The sequence below is a fragment of the Mytilus galloprovincialis genome, chromosome 1 (genome assembly GCF_965363235.1).
Source record: "Mytilus galloprovincialis chromosome 1, xbMytGall1.hap1.1, whole genome shotgun sequence".
Lineage (NCBI taxonomy): Eukaryota > Metazoa > Mollusca > Bivalvia > Mytilida > Mytilidae > Mytilus > Mytilus galloprovincialis.
The window spans coordinates 62,024,138-62,042,207 of NC_134838.1; the positions used below are offsets into that span (position 1 = coordinate 62,024,138).

Below are 18,070 nucleotides of genomic sequence, written 5' to 3' on the forward strand. Positions count from 1 at the left end.
AAATTTGGATTTGTTGTGTAGAAGGCCTACATCAAAAGCGTAAAGAGCATTTCATGTTTAGTTCAAATTTTGATTAATATTGCTATATCACCCTTTTTATTCATGCCTAAATGCAAGCAGTAGTTGTATAACCTTAACAGTGGCATGCAAATTTTCACTTTTGAAATATGCTTCAAGCTTAATTTGAATTACTAGATACTTTGTTAAAAGAATCAAACTTTTTAGATCTTCAAATGATCTGGTCTGGAATGAAAAACTTACTTTCTCAGGAAAATTTTCTACATCACAATTGTTTTTGGAACAAGCGACCTTCATTAGAAAATAAATAATATTGCAGATTTAACCAAAAAATCATGGGAAGATGGGAGAAACATGGGATTCATCAATGATATTCATGTCAGTATGAACATGTGAAAAAGCTTGATTATTGAGCAAAGTTGGACTTAACTATGCTGCGCTTACAAGAATTTGCAAAGCTTGCCTTGGTGACTAGTTCTTATACTATAATTTTTAAAATAGCAAAAATGTATAAACTCTATTTTGGCAAAGTATAAAAAATTATTTACCAAACTTTCTTGTATAGATTATGATATCTAGTTTTAATAATGCATTTGTAATGGAACATCATAACCTGTGATTTTGGTCTTTGTTCCGATTTTTGATCATTATAATGATACACTAGTACACTAACCAAATGCCATTTGAGATCCTGATTGTCTGCTGCTGTCTCTGGCATCAACAGTTTGACATGGTCTGTACTTGTAGGAACCATTCCTTGTACATGTTGGTTTTCTGATGAAAAAAACACAAACATAAATATGATTAATTTGATTACTTATTGTTGCATTGTGATCATTACTTTTTCTATGTATTTTGTATTCTCTCTATGTCTTTTCATAGGCTACATACTAAAAAGAAATTTAATATATTTCATAGTATTTTTAAATTTTAAAAATACAATTACATTACCATGCAATATCAAAACAATCAAAACATTATTTTTGTTATCTATCTTTCATATAGTTCTATTTTTATTTGACAAAATTGTAAAGGCAACTTTTTTTTAACAGAAACTTGTACTTTGATCCTATTATGTATCTAAATAAAAATCACATTTGTAAATAGTTCAAAGGATAAAATAATATTCTTAATTTTATACATAAAACAAGCAACACACTTAAAAATCATACTATACAGATGTTCAGTAAACATTAAAAAACCTTAAGGGGTCATTTCCTATAAATAAGGTGATAGGACGTGATGCCACATTTACCTGATTGAAAATATGAGAATAGGTTGGGAAAACTATCAGAAAATTACGATAAAGTCAATCAAGTTTCTGTTACTTGTTTACTATGTTATTTAAAAACTGTGTAATTTTTTCACAGCCAAAAGTCCCACCCCACCTTAAGTATTACTTCATTGTGTGTTAATTTGTGTTACTACGTTTTTTGATTGAGTTAAGCCATTCCAATTAATATTTTATAGTGTGTCTTTCTATGTTGTGATGTTATACTACTGTTTCAAAAAAGGGAGAAGGTTTGGTACCATTTAAACGTTTATTATACCGCTGCAATTGTTTGCACCTGACCGAAGTCATGTGCAGTGGTTGACGTCTGTTTATGTGGTTCAAAAGCGTTTCTCATTTCTCTCTTTTTATATAGATTAGACCATTGGTTTCCCCGTTTCAATGGTTTTACACTAGTAATTTTTGGGGCCCTTTATAGCTTGCTGTTCGATGTGAGACAAGGCTCTGTGTTGTAGACCATAGCTTGACCTATAATGGTTTACTTTTATAAATTGTGACTTGGATGGAGAGTTGTCTCATTGGCACTCATACCACATCTTCCTATATCTATTACATTCAGGCTGTAAGCTCATGATCTGGATCTCAGGATTTATGATATTCCTCTGCTCTCAATTATTTAAACCTCAACTTTATGTGTGTGCATATTTAGCACTGAATTAATGGTTAAAAGTTTTGAATTTTACAAACAAAATTGAAACTAGGTTTTTTTTAAAAGTTAAAACAATATTTTCCTGATATAAATGTACAGTTAATATAAGAGTAAAGCATTATTTAAAAAGAAAATATCAAACTAATCTGAAATATGAGTTAAATAGGACCAGGGATACATATAATAATGGACTTTTTAATCAAGCAAAAAAGTTGGAAATTTTCAAATGCTTCCATGGTTTTAATTTTTTAAATTTTTTTTAACATCTCTCTTTTTTGACACTTTGAAAGACATGCACACTTTCACTATTAAAAAAAGTATATCAAATGTTATTAATTAAATAAAATCATCAATAATGTAACATTATTGTTACAGAAAGCATCAATTTTTTTCTTTTCCTTTCGAGTTAAAGGAGCTTATACAACCTTAGTTAAATGTAAATCGAGCTAAATGTTCAAATCCATAATGTGTTTGTTATAGTCAGTTTTATCATCTGACTAACGTACATCCTTCAGTACAGCCACACTAAAACAAGCTATTGTAAATTCAGAAACTTCACCCAGATGTCTACATGATGAAAAATTCATGATGTTTTTAATTATAAATATTGATATTTTTTCTTGAATCGCATTTATTTCTGTAATATCAAAGACAAAAGGAACATAAATTTCTGGATTTTCTATTACAAACTACAACTATCAAAAGAATCTATCAGCAAGAGAAAAAGATACAGTATCTTGTAGAAATGCTCTACAAAGTGTGCAATGGCTGAAAGTGAAACAGTTTCAAAACTTCAGTTTGTTAGTCAATAATCTTGTTAAAGAGTTAAAATGAGTGAGAAAACTCTTTTTACACACTTTTATTTACCTTTAAGTTGTTGTAACCAAATATAATTATTTTCTAGAGATAAATAAAAACAATGAATGACATTGATTGGTAATTATAAATCTTCAATAAACTATTACAGATCTTTCACTTTTACCATAGTACTATTGGTAACCTCTATCCTTTCCATAGGTTTTACAGTAATATTTTACTTATTTAATTATCCCAATCTTTCTTACATCCTAATACAATTGCTTTAGTAAAATATTTCAAAATTCTTATTTCTTTAAGATTTTTTCAATAGTTAATTGCCCCTTCTTGAGAGGCAGAATGATGGATTGGTAGTGCCACACAGTATCAATATAGTGTCTGAATATTATCTGTTATCTGTTACCCATTACCAGATCATCTTTATCTGATCAGTTATCTGTATTTTCCTTGAAATTTCTAGGCTTGATTTATTGAAATATAAGGTTTTTTAATTAACATTGACACTCACCCTCAACATTTAAGGGCATACGATACAGTTTTGATCCTGTATTTACAAGTTGATGAAAATTTGCATATAGGCTATTTTAAACCTGATCAAATCAAATATGTTATAAAAAATATACCTTCATTTGCTACTTTTTGAGTAAATTGACGTTCAAATATCAGATATTTCCTCAAAATATGGATTTGTGGACATATTTTTCCTTTCGATAGAAATACATAACTTTTTTGTTTTAAAAGATAAACACGATCTGTTTTTTGTTGAATTATTTGTAATTTGTGTGTTATATAAATATTGCATAAATTTGTACATTTTATTTTTACAAATAACTCAAATTTATCAAATGATCATGAATGTAGGAAAAAAACGTAATTTTTGGCTGTATATTTATCAAATTTAAAAAAATTGCACTATTTACGTTTTCATGAAAATTGGTACACATAATCTTCTTACGTAATCAAACCAAATGTCATTTTAAAAAAGGGGGGTCCATGAACTCGTTTTCAAGTTAAATCAGTTTGAATGCTAAAAATTAGCCGAAAACTGCATCTTTTCCCGATAAGTCACCGTTTGACGTCGCGAAAATAACAATTTACGTTAGCAACGTCATTACCTCCCCTGTAACTGTATCGTATGCCCTTAAAAGATGATTGAAGGCATAATTATTGGTTTAATTTAAAAGACTTGATATTTCGTAATATCGTAAGCTGACATCAAGTCGGGCCATGACTTCAATAAATGATAATTCAAATGAAGCTATGAATCATCAATTGCTGTTACTTATCATTACCTACTTTATATTTGTCATAATTCAAATAATAAATATGGATTCAACTAACTTCAAAGTACCAGTACTAGTCAGTTGAAATGACATAATTTGTTCTCCAACATCATAATGTCAGAGGTCATACTGTATAGTTCAAACAGCACAATTATAAATAGTACAAATATTATACATGATATATATCAATGCCAAGATCAAACACCTTTGGGCCAGGTGAGCTAAAAATGAATGAGCGACTGAAGGAAAAAAGAAACTTGTACATGCAACCATTCATTGAAGCATAAAACAGCCACTATGAAAAATATCAAGTGGTATCACACATTTTACAGACAAAACCGTAAACCAATAAATTTTCTGTTTTTTACCATTTATTGGTTAATTTAGCAGCAAATTGTATGCAAAAGTTTCCTTATGTTTTCATTTACATAAAGAACCAAGTTCGACATATTCAAGACAATTCACATTATTTTTACTCAGACAAAATATGCAAAGAGAAGTTGCATTGCAGTAATTTGGTCATGTAAATAACAGCTTTATCAGTTACCTTATGTCCACAGGAATACAGCTAAAAGTTCAGGGTTTGATATAATTATACATCCAATTACAGTCATTCATGCTGTAAATGACTCTTGTGAAGTATTTAAAAAGAAACACTATTCCTTTACCAAAACTAGAAGTCATCAATGAAGGCATGACTGACAGTCACTTGTGAGTGTTTTTATCTAAACATGTCTCATGCACTGACAGAAGAAAGAATTTGTAGCTAAAGAAAATTGACAAGGCAAAATAGCAAATTCCATTCATGAAAGTAGGCCCTGCATGTTCATTCAATTTCAACTAATCATTATATTCTTTTCAAGCAACTCTGATGTTAAGGGAAATAACTCTTGAAAAATCACTGGTATGAGTTCAGTTTTACATAAATGCTTAGTTAACATTGATGAAACTGACTGTTACAAACGCTTTGCTGACAAAAGCGGTTATCTCCCTTAAACAGAATTACCTCCATTTTCTTCAAAAATTTTCATTTGTATGTATTTTTACATTGATTTTTACAAGCTTGGTTCATCTATTCAAAAATTTGTGTTATTACCAACTGAAGATCTCACATACTCATATAGAAGCATGACATTTTTAAGACAATGCAAGCCTCACTAATCCATTCAATTGAAATCATTCACAGATCTTTAAGCATGACCACAGGAGCATGCATATCAAATCTTACCCATATCTTCAATATCATCAGCAGCAATAGTACCCCCTTGATTCACTAAAATAGGCCACATACATAGGTAAAACTAGTTTTTAAAGGAGTAAAGAAAGAACAGTCTTCTTACAGCAGACATAATTCCTCATTTTACCAATTTTCTGGCAAATGAATAGAGCAGTTCAAATTTTTCAAGGGTATTGAAATTGTAGTCTTAATTTTTACCCTTTCTCTGTGTAATGTTGAATTAAACTAGACACTAATAATAAATATTAACATGAAGAATACATACATATACTCTAAATTTTGCCACATAGTCTATCTATTCATGCTATATTTACAAACATGCACAGTTTAGGTTCCATGGCCAATTTCTATATGTACAATATAGTGTTTTTCAAAAATAATTTTAAGTAAAAATGTATCATAAAGATATAAAGATAAAACCTTTTTTTTCTATCTAATATATAGGAGCATTGATCATTACATATTCTTACCATATATATCATCTGGATCTGATGATTCTTTATACATTAGGGCCATTACACTTCCATTCTTCACCATGTAATGTTTAAGAGTATTCAGACGTATTATTCCGTTGCTACGGTCACTGATGTTATCAATGTCCTGTAATGTCAATTTTCCACTTTTCCCAGCATGCCATTCTGAAAACATTAAAATCATTATAGGTATCAAATCACGTTTTTCAATGAATCACACATACAATCATTTTCATTTCACCAAATGAGTACCTAGTTGTCCATTAAAAGTAAGTAGTTCTTTTCTTTTTCTGTTCCTCATTAGTTAATTACCAATTGCATAAATCCTTACAAATCAGCCATTCAGTACCATTTTTTTTTAGACCTTCAAGTGTTCCATTGTTTTAAGAGCTAATTTTACCATACTGTCATTTTTGGTTTTAGGAACATGTAAAAATAAAATTTAGAGTTAAATTCAGAATTTCAGACAATTCTATCCATATGGGCTCCTTCAAAATACATCTATATCCTTTCATTGGTCTGATTTTCAAAGACGACTTACTGTACCAACCACCAGTAGCTATAGAACTTAACAGGTCTGAGGTCAAAAGATCAAATTAACCAACAATGTTTTCCCTGGTTACCTATGTCTCCAAGACTAGAGATTTACAGTACCATTATTTCATTGTTTAATCATATTGTATAACCAGAATGTCTAATATATAATTTGTTCCACTTGATTTTTGTTTTAAAATGGGTACACATTTGATGTCCCAGAATTAGATTAAAATAACTAAATTATGCAGCTGCTTTTCCAAACTCAATATCAAACATAATAATATCAAAAATAAATTTAGAGTTGTATATAACTTTTTTTTTAATGATACATGTACTACAAATTTTTACATGTTGACACTTTCTTTTAAAATTCTTCATTTAAAGATATGGAAACCAAAGTATATAGGAATACACACCTAATTCCAGTTCATCTGGGGTGGGTATTTCTGATGCTGGTTGGTTTTTGTATATAGCTGTACAACATTTCTTTTTGACCTGTGTTATTGTGTCACAATCTAGGACAATAACTGGTATCCTCTGGTCACTGTTTCCATTCAGGTCAATATCTAAAGTCTAAAAAGGTAATTAAAACTTTAAGAAAGAAATACTATGAAACGTTGCACGCTACTGGTGTTACTTTGGTAAAATCACGGACAAGACACATTCATCTTATTAATTTTTAAACATAAAAATAGATATTATAAAGTGTTGTATATCATTTTAAAGCTTTTAAACTCTTCTTTCAGATTATTGCAATTTTGTATATGTAACAGACCATTTTCATTAATTAAAACTCAATAAAACCTTTATTTTGCAATATGATTTCCTTGTCCCGCGTTACACTTTTAAGTTTTGTGAAATTCTGAATACCGTAAAAAACATATAAACTCTATTACCAAACGATATAAAAGTTTGTCTAGAACAAGCAATTCATATTTGGGCGATGACGTAATGTCGATTTTTTTCTCTCGAAAAGACGGAAATATAAAAAAAAGGGATCAAGATGATACAAATTATGTGTCCCATGCACGAAAGGTTGCCGTAATTTTTGTTAAATTGTCCCAAAAAAGGGAATTCCAGAGCAATCCCCATGTCGAAAGTAAATAATTCTTATACTAGTATTTTGTACAAAGATCACACTTTCACCTCATGCAATAATAAGGAATTTTTAAAATAAATTCTTGTAAATATTTGAGTTGAATAGCAATGTCCGACATTTTGTCCCCTTCAAACCAAATTAAACGTAGGGTTACGTTTTCTGTTTTTTCATGATGTTTATTTAATACAGTGCCATTCGCTACATAAAAAAAATTATAATGGATAAAAGTATAAAAATTATCTCTATTTTGATATTAAATTCCCATAAATTAAATCTAATATACGAGATATCAGATAAAACTAAAATGTCCGATACAATGTCCCCACATACGATTTTGACGTTATTTAATAAAATATACTTGTGACGTTCCGTCTAATTGTCATTATTGCAGTTTTCACAGACGATTTGGAATACGGCTATTTTATTTTGTTGCTTAATAAGAAAACTTTAAAATTAATGTTTTATGTTGAAGCTCTACCGATTCATAGAGAAGGGGTTGGGAGAGATTTTCTCGTGGAACTGAAGTGTTTTCCGGACTACATGTATAAAAGTCGGATCCTCTATAATACAAATTAATAGAAAAAAACAGCAATAATAATTGTTCCCTCTAATTCCCTTGCATATATTTGTGCAGAACTGACATGCTAGATATGCCGTAGTCCTTTCGCCTTGACATTCTGGAGTGCAAAGATGAGTGCATTTGCAGTGCATAGTTTATCCATAAAAAAGTTATCGATTGCCTTTATAATTAAAATGTATATAAAACAAATGGTTTCAATTCAAGTTACTTTTTTATTTTTAATTTGTTAATAAAACTAAAGCTTAACATCTTTTATCTAAGAAAAAACAATTAATCCTTTCTTAGGAAAAAAAAAATCAATCCTTTAAAATTGATTGTAAAAAGTCATCTGAACAACATGCATTCCAACGTTTTTATTTTGGCTTACGTCTTTGAGTGTGTAACGTTAGGTGACACCAGTATCGTGCGACGTTTCTATACATATCAGGTTGCTGACCAAATATAAATCACTCCCGTCCATAGAATACAGGAAAAATTTGTGTGCAATGTATTGTAAAATTTCAAACTATCAGCAAGCAGGAAATGGCTGCACAGCAGACCTAAAATTGCTTACATATTACAATTCATCATTATCAAGCTGCAGACCAAATAATAAATCGCACCCTTCCATAGAACCAAAGAAAGATCAGACAAAAGTTTTCTACCCAATTTCAAAGAGAGATGGACAGTCATATTTACTTAGACCTGCTCCTCTTGGCCATGCAGGTACAATTAACTGTTAATCACAGATATGTGTTGCCTGTATGTAAGTTTTATGGTATATATATAATGATAATTTTGAAATTGATAACTCAACATGCAAACGATGCAAAACTTTCAAAATTATGAACCATGACTAAGGGTACAGAAGTTCTGTAAAAGAACAATGGAAATGAGATAAGAAAATGATTATCCAACAGGAAGGAGGAAGATATAGTAATTTCTGAAACAGTAATATAAGGGTCCATTTAAACTGAACATATCATAAAATTTAGTGTCTAAACTATGCAAATTTTCAAAGTCAAAATGACTGTGAAATAGCGGCAATACAATAATCATAGAAAAAAGTTGCAGAAATACTAATACAACTGTAAACCAAATATCCCAGATTTATCATTACAGCATTAGTGGTTCCCCTTTAACTGACATATTCACAAACGTAAACAAATTGCTGATGCAGCTACCTACCAATAACTCTCTCCTAAACTATTTCTGCACAACTTGATGACAAAAATTACAAGATGTATGTGTATTCGATGGATATTTTTTTTTATATCACAATAACCTTTTATGTCCACAGTCAAAGTAAAGGTTCCATAACTTAAATAGGTCAGATATGGCAAAATTTGGGTTTCACATTTCATCACTGATTATTTACAAACAAACAATTTTATTTTCATATAAAGTTATAAATTTAAAATAAATATAAAATACCAGTATCTCATGTTCCACCCTGTTTTTCAGTAGTCTTTCTTCAGCCAGTGTATTTTTACAAAGAATCGTTATGGCATCTATAGGAGCTTTTTCTATCACAGTTTGAGTGGCTTTGTACAACATAAACAACTGCATACCTCCATTTTTCTGTAAAATACAAAATCATTCTTTTTGCTAATTTATGTTTTAACCAGAAATAATTGGTCTTATACATAGTGATCATATTGCTTACATCCATTTCATTTGAAAATTGGTGGATAGTTGTCTCATTGGCAATCATTATACCACATCAAGTTATGTTTATACATATTATATATTGTTTTGAATGTAATAATATAAGTATTTCAATGGACTTCAACTAAGGAGGTGGTCTTTGGTTAGTGTGCTTGTTCAGACTTTCAAAGATCATTGATATCCAGTTGAACAATCACCTGGATCAAACCAGAATCTTGTAACTTGGTAACTTTAGGTGTAAGAGAAAAGACTGGGTAACATAAAGTGGGTAGGGTTATTTTTCTTCCTAATGACTGTTTCTTTAAGAAACACTGCATTAACTCAATGATACTATGAACCAGTTTGCCAGTCTAGTACAAACCAGGGTAAATTATCAAATATTGTCCTGAATTTTCATGAAGGACAGGTAGAGTATAATAGCAACATATTTTTACACGAAAAATAGCATGTCTAAAATCCACAGAGCAATACTAACCTAGAGATTCAAAAGGATTCTCCACTTTTCACCATGTTTTCCTACTTAGAATAAAATTAATACAAGCTTCTCAAATGTAACAATGCAACACATTTCAGCATATGAAAAGAATTTTCTAAATCTGACCATAAAAAATAAATTACCTTTAAATGATCAAATAGTGACAGCGCCAACCAGTTGACTGTTAGTCTCTGTGTGATTGTATCAAATCTACAATTTAAAATTGATAAAACATTTAATATCTAATTCTTGTTTGATAAACACTATGTTCATATTTTTATAAATCAACAGTGGAAATAAAGGTTGCTTTTGACATAAAAATATCTTGTCAGTTTCCCTAAATCATTAAGGTGGATAGGTCATAAAATAGTAAACTGAACTTATTCATCAGGTATTCATGGTAAAAATCTAGTATGTTATTTTTTTTTTCATATTCAAAGGGAGATAATTGAATGTATGCATGTTTCTGGATTCGACTTTGTTACCTGAATGCTTGAGACCGAAAGATTTTAATCCAAATTGAAAATTTATGTTCTCTCAAAACTATTGCAGGTGGGGCCTAAATAGCTATGGAAGTTTCTTGCTTAAATTGTGTTGCAATATCTTTACTTAACAGTTGTAAATGAGTAAATTATAATATATAAGGTTATCTATCATATGCATTTAATCTTTTTTAATAAATTTCCTTTCAAACCAAATTATTCATAATTCATTGGTTTATGGTAACATTATTTACTGTTTTATGAATACTCAGAAAAAATCTTTTCTTCTATATATATATTTGGGTTATTACCTTCTGAAAAGAACTTTGTGTTGTTTTTTGTTTGCTGCTTTTATCATGCCCATCAACAAAGAATCTATCAATCTGGAAAAAAAAATAGATTTTAAGACTCAAATTCTAAAATATCTCTTATGAATTTCAAGTTCAAAAATTGGCAATCATACCTCATTTTCTCATTTTAATATACAGTGAAACCTGGGTAAACGGAACCCAGATAAAACCGAATTTCAGTTTAAACTGAACAATTTTCAAAGTCCCGAAAAATTTCCCTATCAATTAACGTTAATCTAACCTGACAAAACCGAACCCTGTCAACACCAAATTCCGAACGCTTTTTGAAGGCTAGTAAGTAAATTTGTCTGTAAAAATTACCTGTCAAAATTGATCTATAGCAATCAAAACATAAAAGCATTTTTAATCATTTGCATGATTTAATTAAACAAATACAGAGTATCCCCGAGGGTATTTGAGGTTAATTAACTGGTGAGTTGTTATTACAAACTAATTAGCATGTTTGTGTCCATGTCTAAAGTAATTTTTTTGTAAAGAAACGTTAAACTGGTCAGCTACCCCCATGGCCAATAATGACAAGGAAGGAACTTTCAGATCAATTATATGCACGTTACTCAAATACTTACGACCACAAAATCGCAACTGGCAATCGCAACTGCCATTTTGTAGCTAAAACTGTTTAATTAAATAATAGTTTTAAAGCTTTTCACTGGATTAAGAAGTCGTGCAACACAACAAGGTCAATGGCTTTCTATTGTCGGATTCCCTTTAGAGGCCCTATATATTTGATAAGGATGCTCCCAAAGACTTCCGTTAGCTATTCAGCAGCGATAAAGTCCGAGAATAAACTGGACCCCTGCTTTTGTTTCACTCTTATCGTGTGCTGAAGTATTAATCAGCAGGTGACCAGTTTAGTCCGAGAACTCGTGTGTACAATGACGTTTCGGATTCAACTACGGAATCGTCATTTGACAGAGACTGCAAACCTGAATTAGTCAGTGAATTATAGATGAGAAAATAATTATCAAAAGCAAAATCTCTCCATGTCGGACATCTCACAACGACGAGCTTGATTGACGGAGTGGCATGATTTATTAACAAAAATGAAGCAAAACGTTGATCATCATCTACTTATATTTTTACATTTACATCAAAATCAACACGAAAATAAATTGTCGTCTGTTGTGTCACCTAATATCCCTTGTCAGTAAGTGCCAAAATTATTTTGGTGTCGACTTCCGTTTACCTCTATAATCCAAACACCTGTGAAAACCGAACAAAACGCAAAGTCCCGTGGGTGTTCGGTTTGGACAGCAACATTGTGATATGAATATGGACGGCACATTGAGGTAGGCAAACAGCACATGGAGCAGACTTGTCTAATCCATTTTAATTTAATTCAGCAAATGAAATATGTTTAAACTAAACTAAATTTTGAGATAGAACAATAACATGCTACAACCTTTAATAACTGTTAACAAGGTCTAATACAGTCTGTAGTAAGATAAGTCACCCTATTCTTCTGACTCTGAGCTAATCAGTCTTTGCACTCCTAATAACTTTGTGCTCAGAGTAGCAGATTAATAACAATTTTCAAGCTCTTCTTTTGGTTTAGGCAAGGAGAAAATTCACTAACTCCACACTAATGGCAAGCTCACAATACCCCCATGACCATTGAGATAGTAGCCTTTAATTCAGTCACATAACATTTCAGTTAAGACAAGTTAAAGTTTAGCATGGTCTCCAAAGTTTTCAATTGTATTTTATTCCTATTAAGCAGCAACATCCATATAGTTTAAACATATTCTATATATACTTACTGATAGAAAAGTTTCATGTTTCCCAGCAAACAAACTGACAGTAATGAAGCAAACTGTGCTCTGGCAAAAAAAAAGTACATTTTGTAATAAAATATGAATATCAACAAAATATCAGTTCATGTAAACTAAAAACTAAACACAAATTGTCGTCATTAACATTTTAATCTTTTGTTTTTTTTTCTTTTTTTCTTTTTTTGGAGAAGCTACAAAATAAAATCCTTACTAACAATTCTAGTTAAGGTTAATTCTTATCTGATATACCTAAAACTTATCTGTTAACATCTACATATCAAATTCATTTTTTTTTAAATAAGAATATTGGTAATTGATTTAAGCTTTTTTTCCCCCTTAACATTTGTACTTATTGCAATGAACAAACTTAAATTCTAAAGTGTCTTACTTGTCTTGTGGTGTGAGTTTATTCTGACTTTCTAAAGTTTGCACAAGTGATTTCATGAACAGTTTATTGGTCATAAGCTTGTCAAACATATCCATAGCCTTCTGTACTTTCCTTCTATTGTCATCTGTTACCTACAAATAACAATAAAAATCTGTTAAATCACATTATATGTTATATACCGGTACGTTCCAATGTACCACTATCTTTTTTTTTTGCTAGACTTATAAGTTCTTGGCCAATATCTAAATTAACAACTTTCCCCCAGTGTCTTGACAACACACTATTGACATAAAAGTTATAAAATAACAAATTATTGATGATTTTATTCATATTGATTCAAGAAAAAAACAGTAAAAACTTGTGCCATTCCCCCTGGTTAGTTTTTTTTTAACTTGATTTGAGCATTTACAAGATTTGAGCGTTGCTAATCAACTGTTGCCTATAATCCTTTTTATTGAGTACTGATAAACAGAAACTTTGTTTGGAAATTTTCCTGTAAATATGAAAGGGTTACCAAAACTTAAAGTTAATGTACTATGTCAATAGCCTCAAACTTAAAATGCTTTTATCAGTTACTTATAGTGTGTGGTGTCATATTTTTCTATTGTATAGCAAGAAAAGGTTTGTCAAATATACAGAACACATGGTCTTTCTGCAAATAAATTCTGAACCTCGCAACCTTTTTAAATCTGAAATTGTGACAAATTTATGTAACTGGAAATCAAAATGTTAAACTACATGCATATCAAAGAGAACGATAGTTTATGATCCTTTGTTAAATTCATTAGAAAAAAAATTGTATAAAAAATCAACCGTACATCTTATTGTGTAAACATTATGTTTTTTAAAATTGAGAATTTGTTGACACATTTCAAGCTATTATTGTCTGAACCTACCATTGGTTCAAAAAGAAGTGAATGTGAGGAAATATCTTGATTAGGAAACAGTTGATGGAAGGCATATGACTGGTAATTACAGTACGGCACTCGTGATGTTACTAAATCTGATTTGATGTCACGGATAGTCATTTGGGCATCAGCAAATTCTGAAATAAATATAAAAATATATCAATTTAAACTGCTTTTAAAAATGGTAATTTGCAGTTCCTTAAGCATTATGCCATTTTTGTTTATTGATAACAGAATTTTTCCACTTGTTTCTATATATTTTTTAAATCTAGACTTTTAACAGAGATATAACTAACTATATGTTTCTTATAAGTATATAGTTTTTCATATTGAATCTTTTAGGAAGTAAACAAGAGGCTCTCAAGAGCCTGAATCGCTCACCTGGTAAACAATGCCTTATTGAACATTTTGAACCATGCCAGGCAAACATATACCGCTAACAATTCTTCAATATTACAAATATATATGACTTACTGTTTATAAATAAAGAAAATGAGACCAAAACACAAACACTTTTAAAAAACTTAACAATGGACTGTGAAAATGAGGCGCGTCCGAGAGCGCCGGAGAGAAATACAAGTTCTACCATGTATACACGTTTCCTTCTAATATAATATGCATACAAGAAGAGCGGCAGGATGTTATTTTTATTACATTATAGTTACAATAAAAGAATTTTAACAATAAAATTGCTATTGTTACATTATTAAATTGTTATTCTTTCGAATTTCTTCATTCATGATTTGGATTTATTCCACTGCTGAGAAGGGGCAAGGGGATCCAATAACAGCAAAACAGTTAAATGATTTCATTAATAACAGTTAGGCATGGACCATTTAACTTGTAGGGGGACATGGTTTTTTTTCTGGTCAGAATATTTTCTATTTTTTGGAAGTAGCACAACAAATTATTTTTTTTGCAAATTGCAAATTGAAAATTTCAGGACAGGTAGACCTTGACCTAATAAATATTTTAACTTCTAGTCTTATTTGCTCTAAATGCTGGAGTTTTTTTAGATATAAGCCAAAAACTGCATTTTACCCTGTGTTCTATTTTTAGCCATGACGGCCATGTTTTTAGACAAAATAGAAAATAAAACACAAACTTTATTTTATACACCCTACTGATCATTCAGTTGAAGTTTGGTTGAATTTGGTTGAGTAGTTTTAGAGGAGAAGATTTTTTAAAGTTAGCAAATATGATGAACAAATTGTGAAAAAATTGTCATTAAAGGACAATAACCCCTTAAGGGGTCAATTGACAATTTTGGTCATATTTAAGTTATTTGTAGATCTTACTTTGCTGATCATTTTTGCTGTTTACAGTTTATCTTTATCTATAATGATATTCAAGATAATGACCAAAAACTGCAAAATTTCCTTAAAATTACCAATTAAGTGGCAGCAACCCAACAATGGTTTGTTTGATTCGTCTGAAAATTTCAGGGCTGATAGATCTTGACCTAATGAACATTTTTACCCCAGTCAGATTTGCTCTAAATGCTTTCGTTTTTGAGATATAAGCCAAAAACTGCATTTGACCCCTATGTTCTATTTAAAGTAAGGGCGGCCATGTTTTTTGACGGATCAAAAATCGAAGCACACACTTTGTGCAGGATAATCTAAGGAACTATCATGCTAAGTTTCATCCAAATCCGTTCAGTAGTTTCAGAGGAGAAGATTTTTTAAAGTTAGCAAATATGATGAACAAATTGTGAAAAATTGTCATTAAAGGACATTTACCCCTTAAGGGGTCAATTGACAATTTTGGTTTTATAAACCTATTTGTAGATCTTACTTTGCTGATCATTTTTGCTGTTTACAGTTTATCTTTATCTATAATGATATTCAAGATAATGACCAAAAACTGCAAAATTTCCTTAAAATTACCAATTAAGTGGCAGCAACCCAACAATGGTTTGTTTGATTCGTCTGAAAATTTCAAGGCTGATAGATCTTGACCTAATGAACATTTTTACCCCGTGTCAGATTTGCTCTAAATGCTTTCGTTTTTGAGATATAAGCCAAAAACTGCATTTGACCCCTATGTTCTATTTAAAGTAAGGGCGGCCATGTTTTTTGACGGATCAAAAATCAAGCACACACTTTGTGCAGGATAATCTAAGGAACTATCATGCTAAGTTTCATCCAAATCCGTTCAGTAGTTTCAGAGGAGAAGATTTTTTAAAGTTAGCAAATATGATGAACAAATTGTGAAAAATTGTCATTAAAGGACATTTACCCCTTAAGGGGTCAATTGACAATTTTGGTCGTATAACCCTATTTGTAGATCTTACTTTGCTGATCATTTTTGCTGTTTACAGTTTATCTTTATCTATAATGATATTCAAGATAATGACCAAAAACTGCAAAATTTCCTTAAAATTACCAATTAAGTGGCAGCAACCCAACAATGGTTTGTTTGATTCGTCTGAAATTTTCAAGGCTGATAGATCTTGACCTAATGAACATTTTTACCCCATGTCAGATTTGCTCTAAATGCTTTCGTTTTTGAGATATAAGCCAAAAATTGCATTTGACCCCTATGTTCTATTTAAAGTAAGGGCGGCCATGTTTTTTGACGGATCAAAAATCGAAGCACACACTGTGTGCAGGATAATCTAAGGAACAATCATTTTAAGTTTCATTCAAATCCATTCAGTAGTTTCAGAGGAGAAGATGTTTGAAAAATTGTTAACGACGACAGAAGACAACGTCGACGACGACGACGACGACGGACGCCAAGTGATGAGAAAAGCTCACATGGCCTTTTAGGCCAGGTGAGCTTAAAAGTAAATGGGTAGAAAAATACCCATTAACATAAAAATACACCTCTAATTTGCTTTGAGCATTGGTAAATAAATTTGGTATACTTTTAAACATCTGCTGTCAATAATGTTCATTTTCTAATTTTGTGTGCATTTAAACTGCCTGTACGAAATGTGATACCCATATATGACATGGTTCTGATGACTTTAGTTTGATAAATTTTGAGTAACAACATGTTGATTTGATATATTTCCAGTAAAGTCCAATCATATCCTGTAGGAATGTTAGGTTCCATGTTTAATAAAAACCATAAGAGAAACAGATTCTACCATATTCTCAAACATAAGATAGTAAAAACTTCATATTTAAGAATGCCTGCATGGTAAGCCTTGCATCTTAAAATCTAACTTCCCTGAACCAATGAGTATCATATTTATTTATATATTGACCTCCATACCTTCTCTACTAGTTTCTCTAATTTTATCCTCTAACACCAGTAACTCCATCTGGAATTTTTTTTCTGCTCCCTTCCTCTTCCGTTTTGATGCTAATACTACTGTTATAACTACAGCAACAGATACAAGGAGAGCTGTACCTAAAACTCCAATCACTATTGGCAATATTGGTAAGGCTGTTATGTATCTAATATTTCCCAAATTATCCTGAATATTTCCAACCTCCACCTATAAGTAAAGTACAATTATTTTAAAATATGGCTTTAAATGCACCTACAGAAATCAGGCAACTACACAGTCCATTTCAAGTAGTCAAGGATTTCTAAACTCAATTTTCTAATAACTGACTGCTCTCTATATGACAAACAGTTATGGATGTAGATGTCAAATAATTTTAGAAAGTATTCAAAAGAGATACTCTCCCAATATATTTACTAACAATTAAAAATTCATGAAAATTGCATAAGATGTTATATAAACACAACCTAAACCATTGTATTTAATATTTTAAATACTTCTAAAAAATAAGTAACTAACCACAACAAACACTATAGTTTCATCACTGTGATTTGTACGTGGTTTACTTTTTGGTGGAAGACATGTTATATTCCAATTAGATATCTGTTTTATAAGACAAGTGCCATCAAGTCCTATCTTTACAGTATAATCACTCTGAAGAGCACCTTCTAGTAAGTTTCTTCCCTGAAAAAATTAAAGAGGTTGATGAGTTACAACATATTTTATCCTCCAATCAGGTTTTTCAGTATACAAATAAGTGGATGCAACATACGTATTGTTTACATATATAGTTTCCTGGTATC

The 18,070-nt window shown here is 30.6% G+C and overlaps 1 protein-coding gene across 6 annotated transcripts in view; it reads right to left on the bottom strand.

Annotated features, from left to right (window-relative positions):
• The window catches only part of LOC143080642 (plexin-A2-like), a 62,793-nt gene that overhangs the window by 9,570 nt on the left and 35,153 nt on the right, over window positions 1-18,070 (bottom strand). The window contains exons 10-22 of one of the 6 annotated variants that reach the window (XM_076256597.1): window positions 17,787-17,951; window positions 17,252-17,477; window positions 14,015-14,163; window positions 13,119-13,249; window positions 12,719-12,778; window positions 10,899-10,970; window positions 10,249-10,315; window positions 9,397-9,543; window positions 6,721-6,877; window positions 5,765-5,932; window positions 2,826-2,858; window positions 692-792; window positions 262-309 (exon numbers count right to left, since the gene is read on the bottom strand). In XM_076256597.1, the coding sequence (XP_076112712.1) occupies window positions 262-309; window positions 692-792; window positions 2,826-2,858; window positions 5,765-5,932; window positions 6,721-6,877; window positions 9,397-9,543; window positions 10,249-10,315; window positions 10,899-10,970; window positions 12,719-12,778; window positions 13,119-13,249; window positions 14,015-14,163; window positions 17,252-17,477; window positions 17,787-17,951 (1,524 nt within the window). Of the gene's footprint in view, window positions 1-261; window positions 310-691; window positions 793-2,825; window positions 2,859-5,285; window positions 5,331-5,764; window positions 5,933-6,720; window positions 6,878-9,396; window positions 9,544-10,248; window positions 10,316-10,898; window positions 10,971-12,718; window positions 12,779-13,118; window positions 13,250-14,014; window positions 14,164-17,251; window positions 17,478-17,786; window positions 17,952-18,070 lie in introns of all 6 variants that reach the window. The other 5 variants (XM_076256587.1, XM_076256606.1, XM_076256623.1 and 2 more) reach the window with 5 other exon arrangements.